Genomic DNA, 16130 nt, shown 5'->3' with positions numbered 1-16130 from the left:
AGTGATTAGTTTGAATATAAAAATGCTATAGTTCGCAAGAGAGACAATTTTTAGTTTAATTAGTCATTTTATTACAAAGGGCTAAAAAAAAATTATCTCGTGCAAAATATATGGCGTCTGAATTCAAATTATTCGCTGTCTTGCAAGGATTCCAGCAATGCAATTTATATTCTGCTAACTTTAGTCTGTGACATCTTATAAGATCAAAACTTTAAGCCTATAAACCACAGTCTCACTTACCAGAAGGGAAGTCGGAGGAGAGTTGATTTATTATGACAGCTGGGATGGAGCGTAGACAGCGGGGTTACCTAGTGGTATCTATTTATCTGTCATATAGGGGGAGTTTATGTTTTTCTCTTGTAAAATGTCACTGAACTGACGTGGGAGAATATAATTTACATTGCTGGAATTCTTGTAAGATAGTAATTACTTTGAATATAAACATGCTATTTTGCAATAGACAATAAATTTTTGGTAATTAGTAAATATGACTAAAGTTTTTATATCTTGTGCAAAATATATTATGTCTGTATTGAAATTATTTGCTGTCTCACAGGGATTCTAGCAATGCAGTTTATATTCTCCTAACTTTAGTCTGTGATATTTCATAAGATAAAAACTTTAAGCCTAAGACCACCAAACCCTGGCTGGGAAGATGGGGGGAGGGGGGGGGGGAAGTGACAGTGACATGTTTGACAGTTGGGCCAAAGGTCTAGGGAAGTATTTATTTGTTTATTTATGTCCTTTAGATTGATTTTTTGTTTTTTGCTGATAAAATGTCACAGAAGTGACCGGGGAGAATATAATTTACATTGCTGGAATTCTTATAAGAGAGTGAGTAATTTGAATAGAAACATGCTATAGTTTGCACTAGACAAAAATTTTAGTACATTATTTTGAGTACATGTACAGTACAGCTTTGCCCTTAAGACAGTGTAGCGTGCCCAGAGAAACATTAGGCGCGAAATTTAAAATGTGATGCGCCATATTGACTCGCGAAAAATATGAAAGATTCGCTTTAAATTAAAACATTGTCCTTAATTGTGGGTGCCGCTTTAAATCAATAATCTTAAATTGGATCGCTTTAAATCGACGTTCTACTGTATTTTGGAATAATTATTTGGTAATTTTCTTGCAGCCACAAGAAGTGGGAGTCAGTGCTGCAGTGTGTGGCAGTACTTGATGTTCTGTTGTCTTTTACCCGGTACTCTCAGGAAGCTAACACCATCAGACCAGACATCATCACGCCTGAAGAAGGTGCACAGGTGTGTTATATTTCCCCTCCAGTGAATGTGCAGTTGCCTGCACTTTTACCTGGTACTGTACAGTGGCTGGTGCAGTTTGTGAGAAGTGGCACACTGTCTTTGGTTACATTGTATTAAGACTCCTGGAATGGCCCTAAGGAACCTCACAATAGTAGCTAGACAAAGGATGCTAGATAAGCATTCCACAGAATTGCTACATCTCACAAAATGTGCCAGCTACTGTACCAAGATTAAGTGCAGGTGACTGTACATCCTTAATGAACATACAGTTGTAGACTTTTTTTTTTTTTTTTTCCCTCCTGGAAATGCAGCTGTACTGTACAGTGAAGGGAAAGTAAATAAGGAAGACTGCAACAGACAACAGATAGAGAGGAATCAGTCTACTGAACAGTGGCACACTGTGGTGCAGAACACCACATATTTCAGTTATCAAATATCAAGTTTTGTCCAGCTGACAGAGCCGCCGCTGGTCTACCTAGCCTCTCAACAATTGAATGCAGTTTTCGAATTGCATGCATTTGTACCTATTACGTTTACAGAAACTTTATTAAATAGCCACTCTTATGGAACAACAACTGGTAATATAATATCACCGTATAACATAAGATTTCATGCTTATTAAGGGAAAAAGATATTAAATTTGACTAAAATGGCTCCAATTCCTTATGCTCCAACACACAGTTTATTTTAGCATGTTATTGATAGGATGGTTACGTGTATATGTCCATTGGGGGCATGTGGCTTATCCTTCTGCATGCATTGAGGGACGCTGAGTCTCCTGGACTTTCCCGAGTGAAAACTGTGAAGCCTCTAACATTAAATCTTAATTATTTTAGATACTATATTTTGCTTTCTACGAGGCATGCCTTGCATTCATTAGGAATATGCCACTGCTACTGAGCATACTTTGAAAAGGATATGGTAGAGTTGAAAATTGTTTGGTGAAGAAAATTATAAATGGTTAAGCAGGTAAAGTAAAGGAGGAATGTATATAAAAACTTTTCACATAGAAATACAAAATAAAGAAAAATTTTTACATAATCTATGGATGTGGAGAAGGCGTGTGATAGGGTAGACCACGGGGCACTATGGGAGGTGGTCAGGATTTATAGAGTCAGAGAAAAGCTGGTTGTTGTAGTGATGGCCTTTTTCTTCTACAGTAAAATTCCAAAAATCTGAATGCCAGAAATCCGGACCACCCGAGAATCCGGACTTTTTGAAAACTCGAACTTTTTTTTTTTTTTTTTTTTTTTTTAGCGGGCTTTTGTGTGTATGTGCGCATGCGTGAGTGTCACAGCTGCACAGCAACAACAAGCGACCACGTGGTTGCCACTTTAAAACGAGCAATCAAACTGTGACAACATATGTAATTTTGAGTCCTACTCTTTCCATTTACAGAGTACTGTACAAGCCCATAATAATGGCTCCTAAAGTAGATAAACTTCGTTGTGTGAAGAGAAAGAAGAACACGTTGAAATTGAGTGACAAACTTGAAATGATTAAGAAACTAGAACGTGGTGTGAGCAATACTGTTCTAATGGAAACATACGACATTGGAAATTCTACAATTTATGATATAAAAAAGGCAAAGAATAAAATTCTAGAATTCACAGCTTTTTCTTTAAAACTGCTCGTTTTGATAAATGAAGCATGCTATATTTGCTAATGAATAAACTATCAAAATGTACCTGTTCATCTCTTCTTTATTCCTCCTTAAATTTGAATTTTAAAAGTACTGCCTGAAAATACGGACCGACCCAATCCCCAAGCAGTCCGGATTTTTGGATTTCTACTGTACACGGTTTTAACATCATTTTATGTTATATTTTTGGAAGTTGTGATTGAAATATATATTTTTCCATAATCCATCCATTGCTTGAGGTTCTATTCTGTAAATTGTATTTTTGTTTTTGTTTCAGCCATTCATTGATATCCGAGATGGCCTCCACCCATGTGTGGTGACAACATTTAGCGGCGATGAATTTATTCCTAATGACCTGGTGATAGGTGGTACTAGTGAAGATGCTCATGCTGCCATGGTCTTAGTCACAGGACCCAACATGGGTGGCAAGTCAACACTGATGAGACAGACTGCCCTCATCTGTATTTTGGCACAACTGGTATGTAGTTTGTACTGACTATAATATCAATCATCTCATAATCTTTAAGTTTATGTTATTTCATATTAAAGGTGTAGTGCAGGGAAATCCCATTGTGTCAGTATGTTACTTCTGTTATCATATTCATTCATATCTCTGATGAAATTTAGCAGTATTCTTGTAATACAGTTTAAGCCCTTCATAGCTAATTGTAGTACCGATACCTAATATCATCATTATCAAATTACAAGTTGAAAAGAGATTTTGTCTTCCTATCGGGCAAGAAAATTGTACTGTATCCATCCATCTTATCATCGAGGCATCTTATAAGTATGGTAAATAGAAGTTGATTTCAGTGAAACGATATTCATGGATAAAACCCAATCAGACCACAGACAAATCACTTTTTAATACAGATCTTTTCTTGTGTACATTTGGGAGTAATGACCAGATCTTGTGCTTTATGGCAAGTGGGAACCCTGGACCTTTGATCTTTTGGTTGTGTTATACAGTTGCCCACAAAAGTCCTGTCACCTCTGCTCTTGAACCATGAACCCCAAGAGTCAGACTAGTGAATCCAAAGCAATTATGGACACTGCATCAGTGTTTACTGCTTTGGCTCTGGAGGAGAGGTGACGACTCTTATGGGTGACTGTACATCTCATTCCCTGTCAGTTTGTATTGATGCAATATAATAAAGTACTTACAAGCTAGAAGACCCTTGAACAGTCACATACCGTACAATGAGAAAGATGGCACAAGGTTTAGACGTTGGTTATACAGTTAGAAGATTAGTTTTGGTGTACAGTCGTGCTGCATCTTGCGCAGGGGTTACTTTCTGAAGAGTGTGCAAAGCCACAATGTGTACAGTATAGTCAAAATTACCCTTGAAAATCCCATAAAGTACATGGTTATATACTGTTTACCTGTCATTAGCACATCTGGCAACTCGGTTGGCCTATTTTATTTTAAATGCGTGCCACACCGATTCCCCCCCCTCCCCACCCACACACACAAATATATATTTAAACAGTCTCCTCGACTTTCGACATATTCGACTTGCCACAACCCAGACATACGACGGCCATGGTCGTATAAAATATTTTTCACATTACGTATTTTCGAGTCCCAACGTTAGTGATCGCGCTGTGTACTGACAAAAAAGTTTTTTGTAATTCCCTTTAAAATGGCTGGCAAGCATAAAAGTGAGAGTTCTCGTGGTGCTGAGAAGAAAAAGAGACCCATTTTAGAATTTCTATTTATTATTTTCGACTTTTCGGCTTACGACCTGGTCGTCAGGATGGAACCCCGTCGTAAGTCGAGGAGAGACTGTATATATGTATATAGTGGTCCCTCGGTTAATGAACACAATTCATTCCACAGAGTCGTTCGTTAACCGAATCCATTGTTTCAATGGGATATTGGGTAATTGGTTTCAGCTCACAGAAAAGTCCTGTACATACAAAGTACAACAAAAAAATGCAGTAAAGTACACTTACTTTGAGGTGTGTATGTAGAAGGTTCCTGGTTGATGATGATGATGGGAATTAGAAGTGGGGGTGGAGGAGAAGGGAGAAAAGAAGGAAGTGGGGATGGAAGAGAAATCACCTTTCAGTGGACCCATGTTTGATGCAGTAATTTCACCAATAAAATTTTTTAAGTTCACTAGGTGTAATTCAAGATTATTTTATTTAAATCAACACTTCACTGTGCTATATATTATCAATATGTTAACTAAATTTCAGAATGACCAATAATATTAATGTAAAAATGAAAAAATATTCAAGACGCCAACAAAATCGATGTTTACTCCACTGTCAACAAAGGCAAACTGACGCCTGGTGGCTGAGTCAAGCGGCTGGTGGGCGCACAAAAAACTAGTTCCCTGTACTGCATATATTAATTATCAATATGTTAACTAAATTTTAAAATGACTAATAATTTTAATATAAAAAATGCAAAAATATTAAAGACCACAACTTTCTTCATATTTACTCCACTGGAAACGAATGTAAACATAGAACAGATTACTGAATTTTTACATTCATTTTACTACAACATTGACCAGGGTCTTATTTTCTTCAGTTTCAGGTGGATAACTGACAATTATGGGTGTAAACACTGACAGCAATGGCGTCCCATCTCCTCTTGTGTGCCCATAATATTATCAATGTATATTGTATAAGGTGCAATATAAATTGTTTTGGGGGGAAAAGAGGGTAAAAAGCCACACAAAAGATATGAAAAGGTCGCACTTGGGAATGCATCTCATTATTATTGCTTTATTTTAATGGTAATTAATGATTCGCGATAAGATGATTCACCTTACACTGCAATATTGGAGGACACATTACCGTCGTTATTCAAAGTTTTACTGTAGTGAGAAATTATATATGTATGTTGTGTTGTCAAAGTAAGAGAAACAGTTGAGACCCTGCAATTGTGTGTAAATGAGGCAGAAAGTCAGATCTGCAACCTGGGACTTGGTCACAATTTTCGTGATGCCATATGGCAGCAGGGTCTACCATTAGACAACACATTATGCTTCCAATATCTTCCCGGGCGGTAGTGCCTCCCTGTTTGGTAGCTGCCTCCTACCTACTAAAAATAATACCAATAAATAAGTTACAACAAAAAGTACTATATATTGCCAAAACAGTAAATAAAAGCAAAATGAGAGTCTCAACACAATTGCCATTTGTATACACACCATAGCAACACAGACCAGTGGGGACACTACCTCCTCCAACTCCCTAGCAATGCTCCCCTCTCCCACACTCTGCACCCTCCTCCCACTCCCCCACTGAGCCAGCTAACTAGTATGCAAAGAAATGTTTATTCCCTTTGTGTTTGCCCTTATGACAATTATTTCTTTTACTTTTTCTTTTTTCATATGTATGTAGGATGGTGTGTGCAGGTAATTGAGTAAAGATAAATTAAAAAAGTTACGTGTATCTACCCAAAAAGATGAGTTGAAAAACACCATAACACTTCACAGCTTGGCACAGTAGCCTGGTGGGTACAGTGACAATTCTAACTTGGCTACAATGCTGCCAGTAATGTTAACAGACACAAATATGAAAAGAAAGTTATCTGTAAATCTTCATTTGAATCAGGTATTTGTAGATTTAAAAATAAATGTTGCTAGTATGACATTAATAGGTCGTAATGCTTGTAAGAGTTCAGAAATGGTTACTGCTTAGTTACCTCTGAAGAGTTGGGTGTGGACATTAATTGTCTCGGGTTATCATCTGTAGTACAGTAGTTAAAATCCAGCTTTTGTATTTGCAATAATTATTTTTTAATTAATTAAAAATAATAATAATAATAATGTATTAAAGTAAGCAATAACATTTTTAATTCTGGAGTTGGGTTAGGTAGAATTTATCCTACTGGAGACAGCAACTGAGGGATTCATTAGCTTATGGGAGACCGCAACTTCACATACAGTATAGGATGCAGGCTGATTTTTTTTTGCCAATTTTTCAGACAAAAAAGTGCATCTTATTTGCCATAATATATGGTAAGTTCTTCCACATGCATACCTCCCACACATCCAGCTCTCAACATAGTTCAGGCAATCACCCACCTCAGCCGATTCACAGACATTTGGTGATTCATTTAAAGCCCAATAACCCGCCACCTCATAACACATTTACTTCCCATGTATGCTCTTTATTTTTCTTATTTTATAGTTTTATATTATATTTTCCATATATTTAAGTCACATTAGAGTATTGTAATGATTTTTTCACAACTTTTATAGTTTCATTAAAAGTAACATTATACGAGGCGGCCGGGCTGGCAAGTCAGCCACTTAGTTTATAGCCAAGGCCTTAGCTAGATCCACCTCCATACACATTCACTTCTCACACATAACTGTACACACCCTTGCTCTTCATTTTCATGTTTTATATTATATTTTCTTTATTTCTAAGCCACAATAGAGTATTGTACAGTGGTCCCTCGGTTAACGAGCGCCTTGGTTAACGAGATTTCGGTTAACGAGTTACCTCCCATAAGATTCTTAAATTCGGTTAACGAGTTTCTTAGGAGCCGACCTCAACAAGTTGTGGCTTGCACTGGGCAGTCAACCAGCTGTAGTATTAGTCCGCCAATACATTAATCGGTTCTAGGGCTTAAATTCCTTACTATTTTAGTAAATATCAAGAAGTTTATACTATTCAATTATTTTAAAAGTTTAATATTAAATTTTTTAGTCATTTAAACAATTATTGAACATAATTGAAGGTAAAGTGACTACAGTGGTCCCTCGGTTAACGAGCCCAATCCGTTCTAGAAGGTTGCTCGTTAACCGAAAAACTCTTTAACCGAAATCATTGTTTCAATGGGTTTTTGGGTAATTGGTTCCAGCTCACCGAAAATTACCTAAATTCAACAAAAAAGGTAGAAAAGTACACTTACTTTGAGGTGTGTATATAGAAGGCTCGTGGATGATGATGATGATGATGATGATGATGGGAATTAGAATGGGGGTGGAGGAGAAGGGAGAAGAGAAGGCATTGGGGTGGAAGAGAAGTCACCCCATGGTGCCATTTCACCCATAAAATTTTAGTTCTCTTGGTGTAATTCAAGATTATTTTCTTTAAATCAACACTGCACTGCATTATATATTGTCAATATGTAAAATAAATTTCAAAATGACCAATAATTTGCTTGTAAACACAGAAAAAAAAGCATTTAGTTGAAGAGAGCCTCAAGCAAGATGTTACCTCCACTGAAAAGACACAAAGACTGACGCCTGTATGTTGTGTTCGCAGGCTGGATGGCGTGCCACAAACTAGTGACCCTACCTTCAATTATGTTCATTAATTGTTTAAATAACTAAAAAAAATTATATTAAACTTTTAAAATTATTGAATAGTATAAACTTCTTGATATTTACTAAAAGGGTAAGGAATTTGAGCCCTAGAACCGATTACTGTATTGGCGGACTAATACTATAGCTGGTGGACCGCCAAATGCAAGCTAAAACATGAGGTCGGCTCGTAAAAAACTCGTTAATCGAGGGATTGCTCGTTAACCGAAATCTTGTTAACCGAGGGACCACTGTAATTTAATGCGCGGCATCCAGCCTCTTAACACAGCAAACAGGCATTAGTCTCTCTCTGTTTTTACTGGAGGTAACATCTTGTTTGAGACTTTCTTCAACTAAACGCTTTTTTTTTTATGTGTTTCCAAGCAAATTATTGGTCATTTTGAAATTTATTTTACATATTGACAATATATAGCGCAGTGCAGTGTTATTTTAAAGAAAATATTCTTTATTTACAACAAGTTTAACTTTAAAAAGCACGTGTTGACATTGTTTGAATCCAGCATGGGGCCTAAGAGATCAAGAAAAGCGATTTCAATCCAAACCAAGCAGGAAATCATAAAAAACATGAACAAGGCATTAGAACAAATGCGCTATGCAAAGAATATGGCATGTCGACATCAACTGGGTCGACAATTCTTGCACAGAAAGACAGATTTAAAGAAGTGAAAGTGAGAGACAAATCTACAAGTGTTTAAAAGTAGATCCCTAATTGCAGAAACTGAGAGCTTACTTATCATCTGGATTAGGGAAAAACAGATGAAAGGTGATTCAGTTTCTACTGAATTCATTTGTGAAAGAGCCAGGGAGATTTACGAACAATATAAAGACAGATCAACCTGGTTCTTCAGGCACAGAATTTGAAGATTTTCGGGCCAGCAAAGGCTGGTTCGAAAAATTTAAGGAAAGAAGTGACATTTTCAGTGTTGTTAGGCATGGTGAAGCTGCTAGTGCTGATAAGGTAGGGGCAACAGAGTTTTAGATGAATTTAAAGAACTGATGGAAGAAGAACATTATCTTCCACAGCAAGTGTTCAATGTGGACGAAACTGGGCTGGTCTGGAAAAAGATGCCCAAAAGAACATTCATCACCAAAGATGAAGCCTCTTTACCTGGGCATAAACCCAGGAAAGACCATCTCACTCTATTGCTTGGTGCCAATGCTTCAGGGGATTTCCGACTGAAGCCTATGCTTGTCTACCACTCTGAAAACCCCAGGGTGTTCAAGCAACAGAAAGTGGTAAGAACAAATCTTGGAGTTTATTGGAAGTCCAACCTTAAGGCATGGGTGACAAGACAGCTGTTTAATGAATGGGCTGTTGATGTGTTTTGCCCTTCTGTCAAGAGCTACCTAACCACCAATAAACTCCCTTTAGAGGCTCTTCTCCTCATGGATAATGCTCCTGGTCATGACCCTGACCTTGCCAGAAATTTGGAGTATCATTTTGACTTTGTGAAAGTGTTGTTTTTTCCTCCAAACACTACATCAATCATACAGCCAATGGACCAGAATGTGATCAGCAACTTCAAGAAGTTGTACATGAAGAAAATGTTTAGGAGGTGTCATCAGGCAACTTCCAATGATCCTGAACTAACACTGAAACATTTCTGGAAGACACAATTCAACATCCTGGAGGCTGTAAAATTGATTGTGTCATCATGGCAAGAAGTCTCCACTAGACCCCTCAATTCTTCATGGAAAGCACTGTGGCCATCAGTAGTCCATGATTTTGAGGAATTTGAGGAAGAAACAGAGTTGGACCAGGAGATTGTGTCCATTGGTCAGTTATTGGGCCTTGAAGTGGAGGAGGAGGATGTAGAAGAGCTTGTGATGTCTCATGAGGAGGAACTTACTCCTGATGACTTGAAGCAACTGGATGAGATGTTACAGGTAGAGGCTGACAGTGGTGAGGAGGATATTGAAAGTGATGACCATATGTCAGCTAAACAGTTGAAAGATGTGATTTACCACTGGGAGAAGTTCAAGGAACTGGCTTCAAAGCACCCAGAAGTGGAAAAAATTGAACTAACTTTGTGTCATGTTGAGGACTCAGTGGTCTCCTTCTTTAAACATAAGTTAATGGTGAGGAGGACAGATGCCCCACAGACCACAATTGACACTTTCTTCAGTAAAAGGCAGAGGGAACAAGATGCTATCCCTCAGCCTTCCCCTTCAAGAAGGAGAGAGGATGTTCATGGTGGAGAATCTGTCAGTCCAGAGGTTCCTGACATTTTCATGGAAGGTGACTCACCTTCCAAGAAGCAGTAAAATGCTTCTCCTCCACCTCCACTTCCTTCTCTTCTCCCTTCTCCTCCTCCACCTCCACTTCCTTCTCTTCTCCCTTCTCCTCCTCCACCTCCCACTTCAAATTCACATCATCATCCAGGAGCCTTTTACATACACGCCTCAAAGTAAGTGAACTTTTCTACCTTTTTTTGTTGAATTTAGGCAATTTTCGGTGAGCTGGAACCAATTACCCAAAAACCCATTGAAACAATGGTTTCGGTTAACGAGCAACCTGCTGGAACGGATTGTGCTCGTTAACTGAGGGACCACTGTATTGTAATGCTTTTTTGACAACTTTTATGGTTTCATTAAAAGCAACAATAAACACGGCAGCTAGGCTGGTGAGTTGGAGACGTAGTTGTAGCCTACCACTTACACATGTTCGCTTCTCCACATACACACCCATGCTCTTCATTTATCATATTTTATAGTTTTAATTGTATTTTCTTTATTTCTAAGTCAGCGTGTATATAGAGTAAAATAATTGTTAACCCTTATGCCCCAGATATTCTTATGTGACTTAGAAATAAATAAAATATGAAGAGCATGAATGTGTATTCTGTGTAGGAGGCAATCATAAATGTGGAAGCAGTGAGCAGTATGTCAATAGCGCATCTGGCAACTCGGTTGGTAGGCCTATTTCAGTTTAAATGCCACCACACAACCACCTCTGCTGTAAGTTTACTTTATACCCTTTGCTACTGATTGTGAAGTTGATTTTAGATGAGAATATTTAGGAAAAATAATGAAAGCATAAAAGAGCAAAATTTATACAGGATAGTGCACACACTGCATCGCTACTCAGCTGGGGTGTGCTGCCTCTGCCGACCAACCCTCAGCAACTGTTGCTAAGGGTTAGTCGGCAGAGGCACACAACCCAAACTCACCTCCCCTGCTCAGTACAAGCAGCAACTGAGGCCAAGAGTGGTCCGGATGGAAGTACCTACCCCAGCTTCTGACTGTTTTTTATTTTTATTTATTTAATTTATTTTTTTACAGTTTGTTTACTGTGATAGAATTGAAGGCAGTGATAATTAAAATTGATTTTTTTTTTTTTTTTTTCATTTAGAACTTGTTCATCTGCAGACATCCATTACATTCAGTCCTCTACAATTTTAATGTGAATTTGTATGTGTAAGGAAGTTTGCCAGTATAAAGCATTTTGATCTGCATACTTTCAATTTTCTTCCAGGGAACTTTTGTTCCTGCAAGTTCATGCAGGCTAACACCAATAGACAGAATATTTACCAGGATTGGTGCATCTGACCGTTTAATGATGGGAGAGTCAACTTTCTTCGTAGAATTAGCGGAAACTTCCTCCATCATCCAACATGCGACCCAACACTCGCTTGTTTTGGTGGATGAACTTGGTCAGTATAAAACCTTTGTATTTAACAGTAAAATTTCCATAAATTGGAATAATAGGAGCTTAATCCTTACCAAATTAATTTCCAGATTATGATCAGTTGTATACAACGTCACCAACGAAGTACTGTACACACTTGATGTACAGTACAGTAGTTGTATTTATATCAACTGGTTTTTTTATACAGTAATAATGTAAAATACATAGTGGACAGCCACAGGTATTCAGGTAGCCAACCATCTTTTCCTGATTTCCTTAGGTTATCATTCTTCACCCTTCACTCAGTTTCTCTGTTATCTTCATAATTCCTTATGCCTTTTTCCCCCATCAAGATAAAATCATTTTGATTACCTCAGGGAGTTGTGACTGCCATGCCAACTGTTCCCACCCTGGAGGTTGGTGTTAGGAAGGGCATCCAACTGTGAAATTTTGCTTCAACATACCTGATGGTAACTGGGTTACCAGAGCTATGCCTAACCCCTGGTCTCTGCTGCATTTTCTGGGCTGGTGCCCTGGGTTTGTGGTGGTGAGAGGAGGGAGGAAATCCTGTTCTGGTAGTACCCAACAGCTGTCATCAGTTAACGTGGCTAACCCAATGTAAGCGTGGAAAATAGCCTTACGTTAATTATGATGAACTAAGAGTCATTCACTAGTTTCCATGTTAATAAGTCAACAAGTTACATTTCAACTTGTTGCATCAACCTCTGCTTCCCCCTCTCCTTTCTTTCTCCTTATCTGTAGACCATATACATATAGTAATAGGCTTTCTCACTTTCTGGGATTTGTACACTAAGATTGATACTCCATTTATATAAAGTCATTTTACCACTAATTAACTTGGGAATTTTTTTTTAATGCCCATTTTTCTTCTTTTTACATATATTTTTAGGTCGTGGCACCGCTACCTATGATGGCACAGCAATAGCATCTGCTGCAGTGGAGGCTCTGGTAAAGCTCAAGTGCCGGACACTCTTCTCCACCCACTACCACTCCCTAGTTGATGACTTTATGATCATTAAGAATGTGTCCCTTGGTCATATGGTAAGTTGTCTGCTTCCCATGTCCTTAACCTCAGTGTTATGGTAATGACTTCTCTCCAACTTTAGACCTGTGGCAAATGCTTCTGTTTTGTTAGAGCACTATCATAAGTCAGGTAATTTTAGCAAATTTTTAAATTATTATAAAAAATTTCCACTTGACCTTTGTTAACTTTTATATAATTTCAGGCATGTATGGTAGAAGGAGAAAATGAAGATGACCCATCACAGGAAACTATTACGTTCCTTTATAAATTTACTGAAGGAGCCTGCCCTAAATCATACGGATTTAATGCTGCTCGTTTGGCAGACTTGCCTGACCAAGTTATTCGAAGGGGTAGTCAAAAAGCACAAGAACTGGAGAAATGCAACTTTAGAAGGCGAACCTTTTCAAAAATTTTCAGCAGATCGTCTAATGGTCTGGAGAATTTGCGAGACTCGATTAAAGAGATACGGGATGTACAGTGAAGTGACAAACCTCAGTATACAGTAGTAGTGTACCAGCATCTCCGAACAATTGCAACAGAAGTTGGTTCATATTTTCTGATTTACAACAATTTCTTGTGGTTATCTAATTCTGATAGTTTAATAGTTAGCTATTAACTCAAGAATTAATGCTCTTCATAATACTGTACAGTAGGTGATGCATAAACATGATGCACTCACCTCAACACAACAACAATGGAATTACAGTTACACACATCATAAAGTGCACAGAAATGGGTATTATATTGCACAGACACACATCATAAAGTGCACAGAAATGGGTATTATATTGCACAGACACACATCATAAAATGCACAGAAATGGGTATTATATTGCACAGGTGACGGTAAAATCTGGTTTCTGTTCTTACGTAAAATTTAGTCAAATACGTGTAAATACTATACGCCATGAGACTAAGAGAGCCATGCAGTGGTAATTGGCTCACTTGGATCACTTGTGAGATTTGAGTAATTAAATGTGATCTGAAGTTAATATTCCAGTATTGTTTTAATCTCTTGCTTAATTTCAGATCAAAATACCTTTAGAGTTAACAAGAGTTCTAACCTATCTGTTGCCAAAAGTTAGAAAATAAGGGATTACTGTAAATGTAACCTACAAGATTTTGCCTCATTTATAATGGAATTTTAACAACAGTTTATGAATATGAGAGGATTTTAAGGTGTGTGTGGGTGTAAGAAAATAATTATACTGTATACCCAAATGTTTATCTGAAAAGTGGTAGGGAGTTGAGTAGTACAGGTAAGTTGTATATTAGGGCAGGGTTCTGTATTATGTCCCTTGTTTATTGCTATGCATTGTTCACTTTTAGTTAAGTGAGCTTATTATTGAAGTTGTCACAGTTTATATATCTGATAAATTGAGAAGGTCTCCATTGAAATGTGGAAACATGGGCCAAAAGGTTTACTGTACTGTAGCATCTTCAAGACAGCATGGCCTTCAAATTTGCGGGGGTTAGGTTCTCAAAATGGCCGCGAATCGCCAAATCCGCGAATCACATTTGCTGACCGGGTTACACTTTTACTTGTGTACAAAGAAATGTACAGTATATTCCCTTTATGTTTGCCCTGAGGATAATTTTTTTTTTTACCTGTATTGTATATGTGTGTGTGTGCACGCGTGCGTTCACGAAACACATAAAAATAAATAATAACGGGAAAATCCTCTCACAAATATTCATATATGCAATACAGGTAAAGGAAATTTCTATCTCCAGAATGAATGGCTCCCTCTTCCAGCTGCAAAAATGTCAGCAATTTTAAAACTACCCTTAGACATTCTTGGGTTCATCCAAGGTGTCATTCGCAAATACACTAGGTCCACAAATTTGAAGGGCATGCTGTACAGTATAGTATTTAACAATTCATAGTGGAAACGGAAATGACAGAATTTTCTTTGAAACCTTAAGCAAAAATTAATTGATTTTATTTTTTTATGGAAATATTATTTACTTCTGGTGATTGTTAAGACGGCTCCAGTATGTATTTTTGAAGACTTTTTTGTTAGAGAAAACAGAATTACACATTAATTGATAATAATTTCAAATTGGTGTGAGACTGTACATTAAGTGTAGAATGATGATAGAGATAAGCAGTAATGTTGTTAGTTATTTAATTGATATATCAGTTCAAAAATATATCCATTTATATTACATTGATATTTTATTTTCACAACACATATAGCTAAGAGTCAATATTGTAGCAATGAAACTCGTGGCTACTCCACACCTGCCTGATACACTTGACTGCCAAGGGTTGAGCACTACCTCTTTCAGGTACCTATATTATTCTTCATTCTTTGTATTATAATCATTGTACAGTACATGTAACCATATTACCTCATTGTGTTTCATGTCTTATTCCAGGTGAATGTTTGAACTATGGTACAGTACGTATAGTGAACTACACTCTTATCAATGTTTAATCCAAGTTTTGCTACTTTATTAGAATCTACCTGAGTAAAGTATTAGTATGTACGTCATGGATTGATCCCCAAACTTATTTTATGGCCAAACCCAGAACTGGGCAACTTGCTTAAAAGTGCAATACACCCTTTAGTCTGGACACTGGAGTTTTAACATTAGTGGTTAGGACTTATCCTACAGTCAGTCTCCAAAACTCATCTGGAAAAAATGGTGGAAACAAAGGTTTTTACTCTAATAAATAGAATAAGGAAACCTGAAAGAGCATGTGACATAACATCAGCTGGTCCACGCCTCTCCCTTCTCTTCAGTGAGCCAGTATAGATTTCAGTTGTCAATCCCCCTTCATATCTGCCAGACTTGCATACTAACATGGAAGGGTTTCCAAACTGCCCGTTACAGGCTTGGCCATAAAATAGAAGATCAGTCACTGATTTAGCATTAGGTGCCCTTCACTCTTTACCTGATGTATCTGGAGCTAGATAGAAACAGGAGACATATAACCCCCCCTTGCATACATGATGCTTATATGTCACAAACTGATTTTGTCTAAATTGATCATTGGCTCTGGCTCTGAAACTTGACATACAAATTAAATTATTCACCATAAATTAAGCTTACATCCTATGTGTGTCTTATGAAGGGGCCTACATACAGTACCGAGGTGTGTGTGTAATATATATATATATATATATATATATATATATATATATATATATATATATATATATATATATATATATATATATATATATATATATATATATATATATATATATATATATATATATATATATATATATATATATTACAC

At 37.2% G+C, this 16130-nt stretch overlaps 1 protein-coding gene across 1 annotated transcript in view; it reads left to right on the top strand.

Annotated features, from left to right (window-relative positions):
* The window catches only part of LOC121861362 (DNA mismatch repair protein Msh6-like), an 88977-nt gene extending 73931 nt beyond the window's left edge, over positions 1 to 15046 (top strand). The window contains 5 exon segments of the mRNA XM_042359011.1: positions 1139 to 1265; positions 3185 to 3385; positions 11680 to 11857; positions 12743 to 12894; positions 13080 to 15046. Of these exon segments, the coding sequence (XP_042214945.1) occupies positions 1139 to 1265; positions 3185 to 3385; positions 11680 to 11857; positions 12743 to 12894; positions 13080 to 13358 (937 nt within the window). The 3' untranslated portion in view covers positions 13359 to 15046.
* The last annotated feature ends 1084 nt before the right edge of the window (positions 15047 to 16130 follow it).

The sequence above is a fragment of the Homarus americanus genome, unplaced genomic scaffold (assembly GCF_018991925.1).
Source record: "Homarus americanus isolate GMGI-L3 unplaced genomic scaffold, GMGI_Hamer_2.0 scaffold24260, whole genome shotgun sequence".
In the NCBI taxonomy this organism is placed as follows: Eukaryota; Metazoa; Arthropoda; class Malacostraca; order Decapoda; family Nephropidae; genus Homarus; species Homarus americanus.
This window is presented reverse-complemented; position numbering and strand designations above follow the sequence as displayed.